This window comes from Anguilla rostrata, chromosome 3 (genome assembly GCF_018555375.3).
Source record: "Anguilla rostrata isolate EN2019 chromosome 3, ASM1855537v3, whole genome shotgun sequence".
NCBI classification, from domain to species: domain Eukaryota; kingdom Metazoa; phylum Chordata; class Actinopteri; order Anguilliformes; family Anguillidae; genus Anguilla; species Anguilla rostrata.
Window position 1 is genome coordinate 15,997,263 of NC_057935.1, and position 16,557 is coordinate 16,013,819.

Below are 16,557 nucleotides of genomic sequence, written 5' to 3' on the forward strand. Positions count from 1 at the left end.
TATGTGCATCATTTAGGGGTCAGAAAAGTATTGTCACAGTTAGTTTGGGTCCTTGGAACAGACATTTATACAGTGAAGTGCAACGTTAATATTGTAAATGGTGCTGAAGACGGTGCAATTTATTGTACTGCCAAATTACGTCTTCCCTGCCGCTGGAGCTAGTCTGTAATCCGAAATGGCATGCAGTTTTTATTTTTGGCTCCGCAAATGTGGGACGGGACTGTTATTGCAGCTACACACGGGCTTCCTCTTTACTTCTGACTGTTTCCCCCCTTCTCCTATAAGTTCCAAAACGAGGCTGTCCTTCCAATTGTGGCTGCGTTCGAATTTGAAATATCAGGTTTCCCGCCCATGGATGTTTTTAAGACTGAAATGAAATGTCATATTTGACTCGACAGGAAAGAACACCTTCGCCTAACCTAAGCTTGTGAAGTCCCGGAAGTAAGCCTGCACTGTGAATGTTGAGAGTAAAACATGGGGGGGAAATGGGGAATATTAGATTTTTGAAGGCAAAACTTTCCCGATGGTACTTCGAAAACTGTATTAACGATCGCAACGTTTCTTATGAAAAGAAGACTAAAAATACGTAATAAGATATGTATATTTAAATATTTGTCCAAGACTTCTGGAACAAAGCAGCCATTGTTTCACAAACTGCTATATACACATAAGAAAATTTATGATCACAAAAAAATGACCGAAGAAGTTTTCTTGTTAAATCACCGCGCTGTAGAGGCTGTTTCACCGCCGGCCCCTCTGCCCTCTTCAGTTCCTATGTACGGTAGGCTACGTCTATGCTCTAAGGAGTACCGTGAAATGAGCGACAGCAAGACGGCTACGTGCATGACGTGCCATATACTTCCACGTCCTTTACGGGCACCAGCTATGACAACAGCCTTGTGGCATCGCTTATCGTCTGTGGGTAATCAAGTGTTGACTTCCGATCCAAGCAACTATCAGTACATCTGAGCAGCGCTGAATATAAAGTTAATTTGTAAAGCGTATGCTACCCTTAAATAACATATGTTTGTGAAGTTCTGTATACAGCGATATATCTCGTTGGTTATTAATATTTGACGAGGATAAATAAACTCACACATACAGGCTACCGCGAATTATAAATTGTCCTACAGCAGGAATACAAAAATAATTGAGGGCAAAGTACTGCCCGTGGGCGCTAAGCCATGGACTTCCGGGTTACAGTGGAGGGACAATAATGTAATTGTTTACTGGTGAAATAAAACTTTCTATGTTTATCATTTCACCAAACAGCGTATAGGTTGTATTAATGGGGCGACACAATAAAAACGACAACTGAGACTTATATTCGGTCATATTTCGTAACATTGTTTCGAATGGGCGTGTACCTGAAGAGGGCCAGCGTTGCAAAGCAAGGGAGTGGTTGTAACGATCCGAGGGGCGTGGTGAAGTCTACGTCACCCACTTCAAGCGAGTCGATAGCTTTCACTACGCTTAACTGCTGTAGAATTAGCTACCCTACCTAGCAGGATCGGTGTCACCGTCGTTTCGCTTCATTTTATGACAAAAATGGAGATCAATGGATGCAACATCCAGGTTCTGTTACAAGCTGCCGAATATTTGGAAAGAAGAGAAAGAGGTAATGTCAAAATTGCAATTGAAATACGCCCACATTAAATGACAGTTGTAAGTAAACAAATAACAGCCAGTCAGTCTGCAAAAATCAGTCGTTTCCTAGTTAATCTTTTCCTGTTTTAAATTGGTTGATGCATGTGTAGATTCTACAAAAATGGGGATAATCAAATAGGCAATTTTTTCGAGTGTGAAAATCGGGGCAGTCGCATAGCGAGAGCGGTGTAATTTTAGTAGGCTGACTGCTAGCATTGATGGCTATGTTTGACTGACTGACCTACATTTGAGCACAATGTACACAAAGGCGCCAAGTCGTCACTGATTTGAAAGCGCGTAGTGGGCATAGAATGAATGAAAGTATATGAATTAAATCGCGGTACTTTTTCGCAACTCTCTTGCCTTCATTGTATTTTGTTTTAATGCCTAAATATAGTTATTTCATATGTTGTCGGGTCCTGTCTTCAAATGCGATGGTGGCGCCAAAAATAGAACTGTCATTGACTGTCTGCGTCCACCAGAAACCAGTATTACGCGCTTTAAGTGTAATGCTTTTATTATAAAATAGTTAGCTGAAACAGGTACAGCAAGCAGGGTACGCAGATAAACTCATTTACACCCTGTATATCATTCACCCGGTTTAAGAATGTTAGGTTTGCGCTGGTCCCGGTGTTCTGTCAGAAATGGGATGGGCTCAGGTCTGCCTGTCCCGGTTGAGCGGGGACAAAGGCTTGACCCGTGCATTGTTTGTGGTTTGTCTCCCAGAAGCGGAGCATGGCTACGCATCTGTACCTCCTTTCTACAGTAAAGGGGCATCCGATAAGAGGGGCAAACAAAAAAACAAGAAGAGCGATGCGGACAGCACAAGGTAAGGTTATATAACTACTGTGACTGGGCGGAGGCATTGATGGGGGTCATTTTTAGCTAACTAGAATAGCTTGCTATTTAATGCCCCATAGCCTACATTTAGAGACGACTTGTTTAACTCACTTGTTGAAAAAATATTCGTTATCACGTTATTCGAATCACTTGCGAACGCATCTCATAATTTAAGTTTTATATGGTTAAGTTATGAAATACTTCCTAAAATATTTGAAGTAACCTCATTAAAATGTAGCGGTTTTACCAGTCCATTCTGTTGTAAATGAATGGAGATTTCTGCTAACCACATTTGGTGTTGCCATAATCGCCACATATAAATACCAGCGCAACTTTTTTGAGGAAGTGACGCGTTTTACAGCCAGTTTTGCCATAATCAGCACAACCCTATTCTAAGCGCTGGAAAGTTCTTGTTTCCGGGAAAGGGTTCCTCAGTTGAATGATTGCTTTTGTATGGGAATCTGTTATTGTTACCATATCATGTGACATATGGCTACTTTCGGAGTGTATTTTTTTGACGAACGGCCAGTGTGTGTGTGTATTTTCAAAAATAATATTTTTTGTTTTTTCAGGTCGGTGCACAATGAACTGGAGAAGCACAGGTAATGGCTTGTGCCTTATATTTTGTATTTTGTTGCACATGGTTTGCATATTACCTCCCATTTTAATTTAACTAAGGTATTAGAAATCAGAATTTTAATCTAAAGTGTATTCTTTGCATTTTACTTATACATTTTACTTATACATTAACTCACCATATTGTCCATTGTACCATATGGAGACCTGCTACACTAAACGTTGCATTTTATTCAACAAAATGTACAAAATCAATATTTTCCCTCATTGACATGGGTATCAGTGATGTTGAGGTGCGGCAATGTCTTGGGTGCTTCAGTACCTCAGTATTACCCTGGTATACATGTGTACACACCTATGTGCACATAGGTGCAGTGTTTTAGTGTTGCAGTGCTGTGACGTTCCTTTGGTTCATGTATGCGCATACGTGTGTCCAGGCGGGCGCAGCTGAGGCAGTGTCTGGAGCAGCTGAAGCAGCAGGTGCCTCTTTCTTCGGACTCAGTCAGGAACACCACGCTCAACCTGCTGAGACGAGCTCGTCTGCACATCAAGGTGAGCGGCCGGGGACGCTGGGCCAGGTTTTTGTGTGTGTGTGCGTCTGTCTGTATGTGTGTGTGTCTGCGAGTGTGCGTGTGTCTGTGTGTAGGTGCGTGCGTGTGTATCACAGAGGCTTGTTTGTGCTGCAGAAGCTGCAGGAGCAGGACGAGCGGGCGGAGCGGCTGAAGGACAGGTTGCGCTGGGAGCAGAGGGGGTTGCGCGTGCGGCTGGAACAGCTCCAGGGCTCGGAGAGGATCCGCAACGACAGCCTGGGGTCCACCGTGTCTTCAGAACGGTCCGACTCCGACAGAGGTACACATACGCACCTGAGCATATACTCTAACATACACACTTGTATACACACACACACACACACACAAATAATTTCCCAGAAATACAGCTTTTGAAACTTCTTTTTTCCTCTATAAATAACTTTTGTAAGTCTTAGACAATATACAATTTACAAGTCAGTCATTTAAGATGCATTTAGTCTAATTGACTTGCAGAAGTACATATCGAGTGGCAAGCAAAGAACAAAAAAGTGCTTAGAACTCTTATGTTTGAAAGTGATTGTAAGATTGAAAGTAAAATATATCTGTCTTGATGAAATGAAGGCAAAAAATCTGTCTGCTTTCAGAGAGCAGAAGTGTTGATTGTTTTAAAATACCAAGACTGGCTGCAGGTAACAGTAATTAGTGGAGAAGTAGGGACTCCTCTCATTGAATGGCTGTGAAGATTGTCCTTTTTTTGTCAGTGGCACTGTATGGAGAATTCTTTCTCAAGGTGTTTTTTAAATGGAGGAATGACTGCACTGTGTAGTGCTTCATACTCTCGTAAAGCAGAGCTGTCCAACTCGATACAATCCAAACTAGAGGTCAGCAAATGGTGTGAGTGGATGTTTATTAGTATTATTATATTCAAATGTACAGAATTTAAGTTGGAGGATTCCAGCTGGATTCCCCTGGTTGATTGACAGGTGAGTGGGGTGTGCTAACGCCCTGTGGGCCTTGTCTCTGCAGAGGACATGGAGGTGGACGTGGAGAGCATGGTCTTCGTGTGTCTGGAGTCGGACGGCCTGGGGGCCACGCAGACGGAGGGCGACCACAGCTACTCCACGCCCGGCTGCGCCTGGCTATGACATCAGATCGCCCGCTCGGTCGAGCGCTTCGACTGAAAACATTCCCAAAAAAAAAAACAAACAACAAAAAACAACAAAAAACGGAAGAAAAAAGAAAAAAAAAATGTGGTGCGGCGGTGGACGAGAGAAAAAAAACGGAGAAAGTGGCGGCCGGGACCTCTTGTAGCGCCCCCCTGCGTACAGCGGAGCGGATGGGCCGTGCGCGTTTTGCGGTGTAACGGCGCGTTTGAGAACCCACCCCGGGCCGCGTCGTCGAGTCGTCGGTTGAGTAATCCGACAGGGGCCGGGGAAGATCGATGCCTCCGATGCGCCCCGCGGAAACACGACGGGGAATTCCCCAGTTTCAAACCCGCTCAGGGAGGGCCAAGTCATCGGCCCTGCGTAAAAACTTCACAAAAGTGCCAGAAGATCGCCTTAGTCAGTATAAGATCTGACCCCCCGACAGCATGCGTCCCAGAACTCCTGGCTTGTGGGAAATGGAGTTTTGGTGGGACAAGCGTGTGTCCAATTAGACACCATGTTGATATTTTTAAGTCAAAGCAGCTTTGGGGTTTTTTTTTTTTTTTTGTCTTTACTGAGCCGGAAGACTTCCTCCTACATAAAAATAGCTGTGTACAAAACCGTTTGGCTTGTTTAGGGTAAGTGTCCTCAAATAGCTTCTGTTTCACTGTGAAGCAGGTTTCGACTGAGAGATTCTGGTCCTCAATTGGCTCTTTGGAAAGACTTTATGTTTATTATTAATAATAATAATAATAATTATTATTATTATTGTTATTGTTATTATTATTATCACCATTATCTGAGGGAGCACACAAGGCTTGCAAAGTGCCAGGTTAGATCGGAAGTAGGTTATGTGGTTTGTACAAGCAGTGTGATTGGAGGGGAGTTCTGTGTTCACATGCTGTTAACGAGCATTTCCTTTAAAAAAAAGAAATGCACTTGGAGAGTGAGGTGGTGCAGAAGAGACAATAACTCAATTTCAAAGAAATTTAAAAAAATAACACACGACCAGACCCAATGTCTGTGCGCAGCACTGTACCAATGCAAAGCTTACTGATCCAAATAGCACAAGGCTCAGCTCAGGTGACTCGATGCCACCGCTCAGTGGACAGATTGTCTATCATGGCGATTGTTTCTTGATGGGTTACTGAAACCAAAATCATGGCATGCATTCGTTCATCTCCTCAGTCTGAATAGTCTGAACAGTTTTGTCTGGTCATATAATACCTTGGAGAGGGAAGACGAGTCAAAATGTGGAAGATACCAGGAGATGAAGCTTTCAAACTGGGCTTCCAAGTCAGACTAAAAGCATGGTGTTTGGTTTAGGGTTAGGTCAGGTTAGTACTCTTGTCACCATGCACTTCCACATTCCGGCTAGCCACCGAAATAAAAGACTGCAGTTGTGGGTAGGGGAGTCTGCCTCTCTGCCTAGTGGCAATATATATTTTTAAGGAATCCGTCTCTACAGGGACCCATCGAGCCTTGCTGTGGTCCAATTTGGGCTGGACCACAACTTCTGCTCCACTTTTTGGATCGCAACCTTTGTTTCCACGGCGACCTTCAGCTGTCCTTTGCACTTCTCTACCTGTGTTTCGTAAAGCTATCCAGAATATTACCTGGATTAATATCATATCTGTCTTATTTAAGCTGATTTTTATGTTTCTACTTGTGTTTATTTTGCCATTTAAGCTCTTCTTTGATGTTCTTTTTTTTTCTTCCTTTTTGCACAACATATCGATGCACTTGTACTGACTTGGTTTTAGATGTCACTTTCAGATCAGCTATTGCTATACTATACATTTTCTGCAGTCTTTTGTAAGACACATGGGTTGAAAAGCATAGCCTAGGCTAGAGCGTGATTGTCAGTAGGCATGAAGCAATTTGTCATTAGGTAGTAAGGTCTGATGGAACATTCAGAGCTAACCGATAAAGTCCATTCTGACCTCAAGATAATGCAAAATAGGAGCAATTTCAATGGAAATGCAGTGGCTTCGTCCTCAGGGTTAAATATCTCCTGTAAGTGTTACTTTTTCTTTATGAATGCAATGAGCATTCAGTGACCACTGTGCTCCTGTTTGCATAATGGAAAAAAAAAGGAAAAAGTTGGTAATGATATCCAAGGGCAAAGCACTTAGCAAAGTGCCATATTATAGGTACAATTAACATTAATGTTATGTAGAAATATCTGAAAGGGTTAATTATGAATACTTAGGCATTACTACTCATACCTTGTTATGTGAGATTTGCTTTTCTTTTATCTCCCGTGTGTAAATGTACATGTCCTTTGTGTTATCCATGTGCGTAAGCCACCGCATGAAACTGGATGTTTAGCATCAGGTTTTTTTCACTTTTATTTTACCAAAAACGTTATTAGTTTTTTTTTTTTTGGGGGGGGGGGGGGAGGCCCTAACAGCGAACACTGTATATGGATTCATTTCAAACCAAGCAAATAGCATTTTGACTGGCTTACCCTGTTGATACAATCACAGGATATTGGGGTGGGTAGCATCATTACATCTATTTGGTGTGGGTCCTAGCCTTTGAACAATAATCAAGTATTAAGTGTGCGTGCTTTTATTTCCAGATTAATGCACATCGGTAGTTGTAAGAATCAACTTGAGACAAGGTCAGACCTTGGGTCTGATTTACTCATTTACTAATAACCTTTAGCACGTGTTACATTTATTAGCAGGTGCGAAACCAGTAACGTGAGCAAGGGTATTTGATTTGCACCAATTATTGGATGTGTTAATGTTTCAGTGCATGTACTGAAGGTCATAGTAAATCAGGCCCTAAGTGTCACCCCTTGTTTAACTGAAAGGAAATGTATAATCCCCTTTTCCAGTTTGGCTTTAACTGTAATGTAAGGCAGATTTACTTTTTGCTGCAGATGCATCTTTGTTTCATATGGTAAATTTAAGAGGTACAGTAATTATAGAAGGTAAGGTTTGCCTTCTATTTTACAGTGAAGTCAATCTGCAATATAGGGTGTTTAAATTTCATTTTTAAGGTGACATTTCGGGCACAAAATTTGGCAGAGTTAGGCTGTTGGATAACGTCACCAAAAAAAGCCTGTCCCTAGATTCATAGCACTTACCCCTCCCCACTCCACTAAGAGTCTTCCAGGACTATAGCAGGGATCATTAAATAGGGATATTACAGTCATGAAGTCACTGTACTGGCTAAAAACAGAGTTCCACCAATCTTTTTTTGGTAACCAAACACCTACAGTGGTGGATACTAACTGCTAATACCCACTGGAAGCCAGGAATCGCAGTTTGAAAGACAGTCATGAGTGTGCTATGATTCCTGATGGGTTTTTTTTCTATTGGTTCCTACCAACATATTCCATGTTTGGTGCCATTCCTCTCTTGATTTACTACTAGTGACATCATGGATGTCCCTTTTGGGAGCTTGGAAGTAAAGCCAGAAAGTGTTTTTGGCCACCAATCATCATCAGTGTGGTTCCATTGATTAACAACGTATTTAAAGATAGGTGGAGCACGTTTTCTACCAGGAAGGTGGCGCCCCTCCTCTCTAGGTGGAATGTCCTCTATGGTATACACAGACCTTTGATATGCATCTCACTGCTTGGTGAAAATATGCAAAAAAAAATGCATTTTTCCTATTGAAATGCTTTGAGTACTCAGTCTTCTCTTATGTTACTGTGTAGATCATGCAAGATGGATGTAGTATCTCTGAAAACAATACTCCTCTACTGACACCTGTTATAAAAAATAAGGACAGTGCCTTCTTGTTTGGTGTCTTTAATATCCACACACTTGAAGGCTTGTGATCTAAGATGGTGATAACATTGCAACAGCTGTTAAAAAAAAAAACTTGTATCATTTGTGTGTAACCTGTAAGATTCCCCCAGTAATCTGATGTAGCAATCTTTTATACTAGTATGCATTTGTATAATAAATATTTTATATATTTAACTTTGCTCGTTTTTGTTAATTTAACAGTTGCTTGTGACAGGATGTAGAAAGGAAATGTCACGAAACGGTACACATCCTCTACGGACAGGAGTATTTATCTCATACTGCTGGGTGGCTCCTCTTAAGGCACTGGTCTAATGCATGGATGAGCCTCACGGACTGTTACAGGAACCGGATCCAAGCCAGTACCAGCTAGGGACCATTAGCCCTGCAGGGCAACATGCTATTGGGGCATGCATTGCCCAGGGAGGGATTCAGCCTGCCGGGATGACATCATCTCATGCTTTACTTGTTCGACTGCACATGAAGCGTCTTCCTCTGACTCGCGTCTGTGGGAGCCTCACTTGTTGATCATGGTGTGAAAATAAGTGGCAGTGATATTGCATGCTTTCAAGGAGAGTGAAGACAAACATGCACTCTTCCCAAGCACACATTTCACTGGAGGTCGGGATGAGCTTCGTAGTACGTGAGTGATTGGGCAGTCCAAAAAGGAAAAGCATCTTAAAATATCCATTTCCACAAACATTACATCAACACACATACCATTCCTTTTTCTTTTTTTAATGGTCAGGAGGGAATTTCTCATGCATTCTTAGGTGGGTTTTGTAAAAAAATATGTTGTAACTGGATTTCTAGGAAAATGCAACCACCCAATACTAACATACTATAAATCTTTAAGACAATGGGAGGAAATGAGCAAGCAAAATAAACATATTAGTTTGATAGAAAACGTTTATTGTTGAACTGATTGCTAAAGTGTACCAAGTTTTTTTTTTTTTTTTACACTTTAGAGCTTTTCAACTTCCAAATCCTTTTTCTTTTTTTATCTTTCCATATTCAGGAGGCAGTTACAATTACAGTAGTTCACTTAAAATTTAGTCCACTTTCTGGAATAATACACATCGCTGCAGACATCCCCATGCACTCTATTCCAGTGCTTACAGTACCATTAGCGTTTCTACAGAGTTTGGCGTTCGGCACACCCTCACGATGGATCAAGGTTCACGCGACAGGTCTTACAGGCTATGTCTGCAAATAACGTGGACCAAGGTCACACTAATAACTTCAATTTGAAGCAATGAAATTACGATTTTGTAACAGGAGAAAAAAAAATACAGAACAAGAAGAAGGTCTGTGAAACAATCTAGTCAAGCATCTGAAGTGCAGAAACGCCACGCCGGTTCGCTTGCTTCAAGTAGTTAAGCAGGGACACAAGCTAACGCCAAACGAATAAAAGCTGTATTTACAAATTAACCCTTAAACACGTGGTTTAGATAAATCAAGTACTGTTGTTGGGTCATTCTGTGCGCTAGCTGGCTACGTGCTGCCGAGAGGTACCGGCATATAAAGGAAATGATTAAGTGAGATTCAGCAACAGAAGAAGACTGGAGGAAGGAATGGCATAGGCTAAGGTGGTGAAATTCCAGGCACTGGATGGGAGAGTGGGGGGAACTGGAGTTTGGAGAAGCAGGAGGGGTTCAGCCAGGGCTGAGGCCTGCAGGGTAGGGTAGGGTGAGGGGGGGCGGTTGTGAGGCGGGGTATGAGCTGGAACATGAGCATGTCGGGTCTGGGCCTTGTGAGGACCACGCCCGACCACCCCCCACGCGCCTTACACATACTGCTTCTTCTGAGCCTGGGAGGCCAGACCCTTGGCCTTCTCCGTGGCGGCCAGCGCAGTTTCTCGAGCTTTCTCCTTCGCCTCCTTCGCCGTCTCCGCCAGCGTCTTGGAGGGGGTCTCCCCTGGAACACACGATTAAACAACACGGCTTACACCATCGTTGGAGTTAAATCCAGTTATACGGAAATATGAGAAGAACAGACTTGAGCCGCCGTTAGCAGCCTCTGCCACTGACATGGAGGAACCATGAGAAGCTTAACGTGACAGAGCAGCACACACAAATTAACTGAAAGTTTGCTGAGCTCAAGCGCACACATTTGTTCCAACCGTAAAATACCATCACCTTACCTTGCATTTTGGCCAAGACGTATTCAAACCCTTTCATGGTCTTTGTAACACTGCTCTTAAACCTCGCCAGGCCAAACTCCTGCAGAATTATGAGGATTAAACAAACTCAATTTTTAACTGCCACCATAACTGTCCTGCCCACATGATTAAGAAAGCAACAAAGTAAACAGATGGGAATATTAATCAAGACGCCATCGCTGAAGTAACAAGCTTTCTCCTTTTCCCCCCCATCTGAACTCTAAGTTTCTGGCATACAGATGTTAAGCTAGGCTTCAAGCCATAATTCTTCAGCCTTAACAATAATAATTAAGGCATATTGAGATAACAGGATACAATGCACTTGCTCAATTGCACTTTGCCCTGGTAAAGCGTTGTGTCTAAAGCACATAAATTAAATGGCTACTAAACAGCAGCAGCCGTATTGGGTGTGGCTGGGAGTCGGGCAGTGCAGGTTAGGCTGGGAGGTCTCCTGAAAGCCAGCTGACCTGAAAGGCCCTGGAGAGGCCGTAGAGACTGGAAGAGATCCAGGCCTCTCTCTTTATCTGTGTCCAGTTGCCGTTCTCCTGATTCACCCTGTACACACACCGCTCCTCCACAGACTGGGGACAGGGGGAGAGAGAGAGACCAACTGCATTTACACACAATCTACCTGCACCAGTCAACCACCACCAACTCCACACAGCAACAGGGACCAAATACATTTACACACACGCTGTAGAAACACATACTGGGGCAAATGGATATCAAATGCACTTACAAAACCATGTATAAACACCACTCTTTCACAGACTGGGGGGGTATCAAATGTCTTTACGGAAACTCTGTGCCCGGAGAAACCATGATGTATAGGCCACCTGTCTCCCGGCTCAGATCTATAAATGGCACTGGGAGATTCCAGAGGAAATGCGTCACTGAAATCTAATTTCCCATGGTCATCATGGTGACATATGCAACAGAAAATTCGGAGAACCGTTTCAGTTCCTGTACGTAAGATTCACTGTAAATGGGATGCGTGCCTTTGTGCACTTCCCTTTCTGAGAGTGGTGCTGTATAGTGAGCAGATGCGCAGGTGAGTTCGGGCTGGCCGCTACACAACCTGAAGCGGCGGACTATGCAGGACTGTTTTACCATGCTGCAGCCTCTCGCAACCACAACATTAAATGTGAAGCCACAAATCCTCCCACGATTATTTGGCATCGCTCTCGCCTCCCACAGTCAGTTGCTGGTGTGCGTAATAAAGTTTTTAAATGTGAACAATTTACCCGTCAGATCTTTATTCGGACTAGTTATCGCGCCTTAGGGTAAAATCCCGCATCCTCCAACGAGAGGCGAATTTGTAATAGTCTCGAAGCAACCGCAAGGATGGGGAACAACCAAATCAGATTAAAGATCCGATGTGCAACTTGTCCTCGATTTAAAAACTTTATTACGCCCACAAGCAACCACCAGTGGGAGGCGAGAGCGATGCCAGGCGATCTCGTTGCAGGATGTGTGGCTTCATCTTATTGTGTTCAAGCTACTGAAACAGCTGTGCAGACGATACCTGAAGCTAGGTCCTACTACCACGTAAATGGCGCCTCTTCTTAAAAACAGACTTCACTGTCATAAGCAATCTAAATGAGCACTAAGTAAAAGCATACAGTACATAATAAAAATTCTGCCCATCATCAATTTACAACAATACAACCTTCACTGCATTATAGTCATTACCATGGCAAAAGCATTTTTGCCTCTAATTTTCAAGGCAATTTACTTTTCAACCTAAGAAATCTTCACTGCCTTGTAAGTTGAAACATGAAACTTTATTAAATATTTTTAGAGCAGAGCATATACAGCATATATAAGGGTTTATGAGTTAAATATTTAAGTGCCATTAGATAAGCAACCAGTCATAAATGTAGGGGCCCTCTAGAGCTAAAAAAGGTCATGGGCAGCCAAAAAGAGGGAAGGTGGAAAGTCAGCGACAGACCATGAGGCGGGCGTGGCTGATGTTCCAGGTCATAGTGGTCATGGTTCTCGCTTGGGGGTCCACAATGGAGTCCTCCATGATGTAGGCGCAGCGGGCCATATGCACCGGCAGGTAGTGCTCCGCCCAGCGAGGGGCCCGACTCGTTTTGGTCAAGAGACGTCTGGAAATGAGCCGGTTGTCCGGGGTCACCTCCCGAAACACGATATCCTCTGTCAGGACATGGTTACTGCAACACATGAAGTCATCGGTCAGGATGCGGTTACTGAATGACAGGGAATATCTTATGTCTTTGGTCAGTACACTGACTGAAACATATAAATTAGTTCTGACCAAGCCCGGCTCTCTGAAATGGCTCCCTCGCTGCTTGGATCAGGGAACCTCAACACTGGTACTGCTGGTTTTTCTTGTTACTTCAGCAATGAACATTTCCTCTCTAGGTTTTTTAAGTCTGAACTGGTCAGTGATTTTTAGTTCCTATAATCAGAGTTGAAGACCCCCTGGGTCTTCACCTCTAAAGACTGGGGTACCTGATGGGTCTTTACCTGTATGGGTTGGGGTACCTCTGCCAGAATGCAATGAAGACTTGGTCCCAGGAGCTCTTCAGAACCCCAATACAGCTGAAGTACTTCACCATTGTTCCCGCAATACCGACATAAGCCGTCTCCTGTGGGAAAGGGAACACTTCATTTAGCAGAAGCAATAGCGGGGATGCTTGCAAGAGGTACATTTCTAATCTTGTGTGTCAACTCTGTCCAGCAGGCACACTTATCCAGAGAAACTTAGGAGTCAATGACACTAAGAAAATTGAATGCTTAACACAAGAGTAACAAACACATTTAATTACTGAACAAGTTATAACACACTGCAGCAGCATTAACCTGAAAAGTTCTCAAATAAAATCACATTACTTGTTTCTGCAAACACAGTGCCTCGTTCAAGAATGCACGTGCACCATAGATCAATGTTTAATCCAACATTCCCTTAATATATTATTCCACAGCACCAAAAAATAATACACTGCATAATTCTGCATTGGGCTAAGCAAAGAGATGGCTAGATTTCTAAATCTGAGCAACAAAGTTGCCTTAACCAACGTTATTCTATCCTTCTATTCTGATGTTTTCTCCGTTTCCTAGGTAATGTTTTGCAAGAGCCATGTTTGTTCGATTGTGTCTGGTGCTTACGATATTCTAAGTGACCAAACGTACCGAACACAGCGAAAGAGTTTGTGTTAGTGCAAATCATTTTAAAGTAGCTAAAGCAAAGAAATAAATATGATAGGCTAACTGGGCGAGGCCGTGAACTTTTCTCTCGCACCTCCGGTAATATGCTGACAGAGCAATGCTAACTGGCTACTACCTAACTAAGGCTAACAAGTTCATTCAAGGCCACTATTGTGTGGCACACAAACAAGCTAATCTAGCCCTAACGAGGAAGATAGTTAACGGTAACTCGCGCATTTATCTAAATGAACGACTTTAACCATGTAACGTCAACTTAACTTGAAATGAAAAATAACGTTTGTGAACATAGCGAAATAAGACCACATTCTCCCCAATATGGCCGCTAGTAAACGTGTGTCTAGGAATATTTTAACGTTCCTCTTGAGCTAGTTTACCAGAGTGGGTGGCTTTAGCGTGGATAGTTAACATTAGCTATAGCCTGCTGCCTTCCACATAGCTTTGATCTTTTCATAATCTTACTTTAGACTGAAGTTAATAACAAAAAGCGCAGGGAATGATAATAATGTAACGCCAGTCCATTGAATATAATAAGCATAGGCAGATCTCAGCCAACGTCAGAGCTCGTTCTTACTTTTCCACTGAGGCTCATACACATGAACCACCTACGACCTAGTATCTATATCGATCTTGTTAGGTGGCTAGCTAACAATTAGCTAGCTACCATATATTAACTAACTTGCATCGGGTTAAGGCTGACAGCTACGAATAAACGCAGATGTTAGGTTTTCAAGCTATCTGTGTTACCATGTTACCGTGGGACGAGGAAACATGACAAATTCAGAAATATAAATAAATATTTAGCAAACTGACAGGATTTAACATGCAAACTTATCTCCGACATCAATATCAATACTAGACTAGATAACTCCACTACATGGTAAGAACTGACAGCCCAAGATAACGGTCACATAGTAGCCACTCAATTCATTATCTGGCTAAAGATTACATAACCCGACCCAGTTAATCTAAAAAAGAAAAAGAAACGATTTAAAATTTAAAACAGGCAACACCAGAACGTTATTATTAATAATTAATTGTATCATCAAATCACTTACCTTACCAGCTGCCGCATTAGTGAGTTCGTTGCATTTTCAGGACGGCTAACATTAGCCAGCTTCCCGTTCGACTGACTTGCTACATGTGAAACGTGCTCGAGGTCAGTCGCTACCATAGACATACCCGGATGTACCATGGATATGAACACAGAAATTGGTACAGTAGTGTGAACTTTGCCCCACTTATCTTTATTCCAAAATTTGTTGCTGGAAATATTGTTTGTATTTTCCCTTAGAAAAAAATGCTGTATGTGAAAGTTCTGCTCGTTACAGGACTACAAATGCTAAAATAAATAGCCACAATAAAACATGAACATTTATCGCCCTTTCCAATTTGTGTGCATATTGATATGAAGGGATATTCACTGCACGCGCTTACGGAAGACATGTTTGCGACGCTGTGTGTAATGCATCATAGCCTGCACACAAACACTGTACAGCTGTGGTGAAGACCCAAGAAAATTATTCCTGCCGTGAGCATACATGTAATCTTTTCATTGACCCCAAGATGGCAGCATTTAACTGCAAAAAATAAATCAGTTGTTTTTTTCGCTTTCACATACTGACGTGTCTGCATCTGGTGAGCACCCACAGGGTGATGAAATGGAAAAACTGAGGACACCCACCACCTCTTTTTCATCTGTTTTGTTACCAGCACTATCACCCGGGGTGAGCGCTATGGCCACAGGACACCTTTGCTACTAAAGTAATTTTAATTACTAAAGTTAATGTCACCCAATCACTTACAAAGGTGATCTATTGAAACAGAGTCATACTAACGGAGCAGGATTTATGAATTTAAAAAAATAGTTGTGGGTTTAAAACTTCTGGTGGGCGCAACAGTGAAACCCCTGGGTAAGATAAGAACATTCAAATTAATTGTGAGCCTATGCATTTATGCCATCTAGGCTCGTCATTTTCCAACAGTCTAATTTAATTCTTCTGAACTGCTATAACGCTGCTTAGTTTAGTTTAGTTTAACCGCCCAGATTGCAAGAAACTAACCTTAACAATTGTAAGCCATTAATGGAATATTTAAACATATCATGTGGATAATTTATGTACACTATATATGACTACATGTTTACAAAATGGATACTGTACTTCACTGACTTGTCAAATAATGCCTTATTAACTATGTTTATGAAAAATAATTGTATCTGGTGTATTTTACAATGCCCTTATTTGTCGTATGCAAAGACAAAAAAAATCTTATTGCATTAAGTAATAGCATTCTTCACATGGGTAATGGACTGTGGAAAGTGAGATTACCTTGACTTATTTAATGTGACAACCCTGCATGGCCATGCTAGAACAGGTGATTTCCAGAATGACGTATTTGTCAGCGATGCTGCATTTTGGAGTTCTGGTTAGGATAAGTTTGTGTCATGCAAGTAGCTGATGTTGAAGATCTGGTGACAACAGTTTGTCATCAGTACTCAAGACAAGGGGAAAGAGTTTTGCATACTAACCACTATACAGAACCATCATTGTACATAGAACACAACCAACAAATGTCATTTTTCACATGAGGTATATCTCAGATTTAAGCTTTTTATTTTTTTATTTGAACAATAAAATAGCAAAAACAATTGGTCCACTAGGTCACTTGAAAGACCACCCATTTTTAGGTGAGAAGAGAAT

General features: G+C 42.2%; 2 protein-coding genes across 10 annotated transcripts; one reads left to right on the top strand and one right to left on the bottom strand.

The window, feature by feature from the left end:
- The first annotated feature begins 123 nt into the window (after positions 1 to 123).
- Positions 124 to 8,679, top strand: mxd3 (MAX dimerization protein 3). Its single transcript, XM_064326475.1, has 6 exons — positions 124 to 1,618; positions 2,374 to 2,476; positions 3,060 to 3,089; positions 3,501 to 3,615; positions 3,750 to 3,912; positions 4,620 to 8,679. The coding sequence occupies exons 1-6, from the start codon at positions 1,540 to 1,542 to the stop codon at positions 4,736 to 4,738; spliced, it is 609 nt and encodes a 202-aa protein (XP_064182545.1). The 5' UTR covers positions 124 to 1,539; the 3' UTR covers positions 4,739 to 8,679.
- Positions 8,680 to 9,393: 714 nt separating this feature from the next.
- On the bottom strand, positions 9,394 to 15,067 carry prelid1a (PRELI domain containing 1a). Of its 9 annotated transcripts, none has more exons than XM_064326469.1 (6): positions 14,914 to 15,067; positions 13,157 to 13,278; positions 12,615 to 12,840; positions 11,131 to 11,244; positions 10,646 to 10,724; positions 9,394 to 10,419 (listed from the first exon to the last, which is right to left on the bottom strand). In XM_064326469.1, exons 2-6 carry the CDS (start codon positions 13,246 to 13,248, stop codon positions 10,289 to 10,291), a joined length of 642 nt encoding a protein of 213 aa, XP_064182539.1. In that variant the 5' UTR covers positions 13,249 to 13,278; positions 14,914 to 15,067; the 3' UTR covers positions 9,394 to 10,288. The 9 variants fall into 9 exon arrangements, with proteins under 9 accessions (XP_064182539.1, XP_064182535.1, XP_064182538.1 ...); XM_064326465.1 differs by having other exon boundaries at positions 14,919 to 15,051; XM_064326468.1 differs by lacking the exon at positions 14,914 to 15,067 and adding an exon at positions 14,669 to 14,808.
- Positions 15,068 to 16,557: the final 1,490 nt, after the last annotated feature.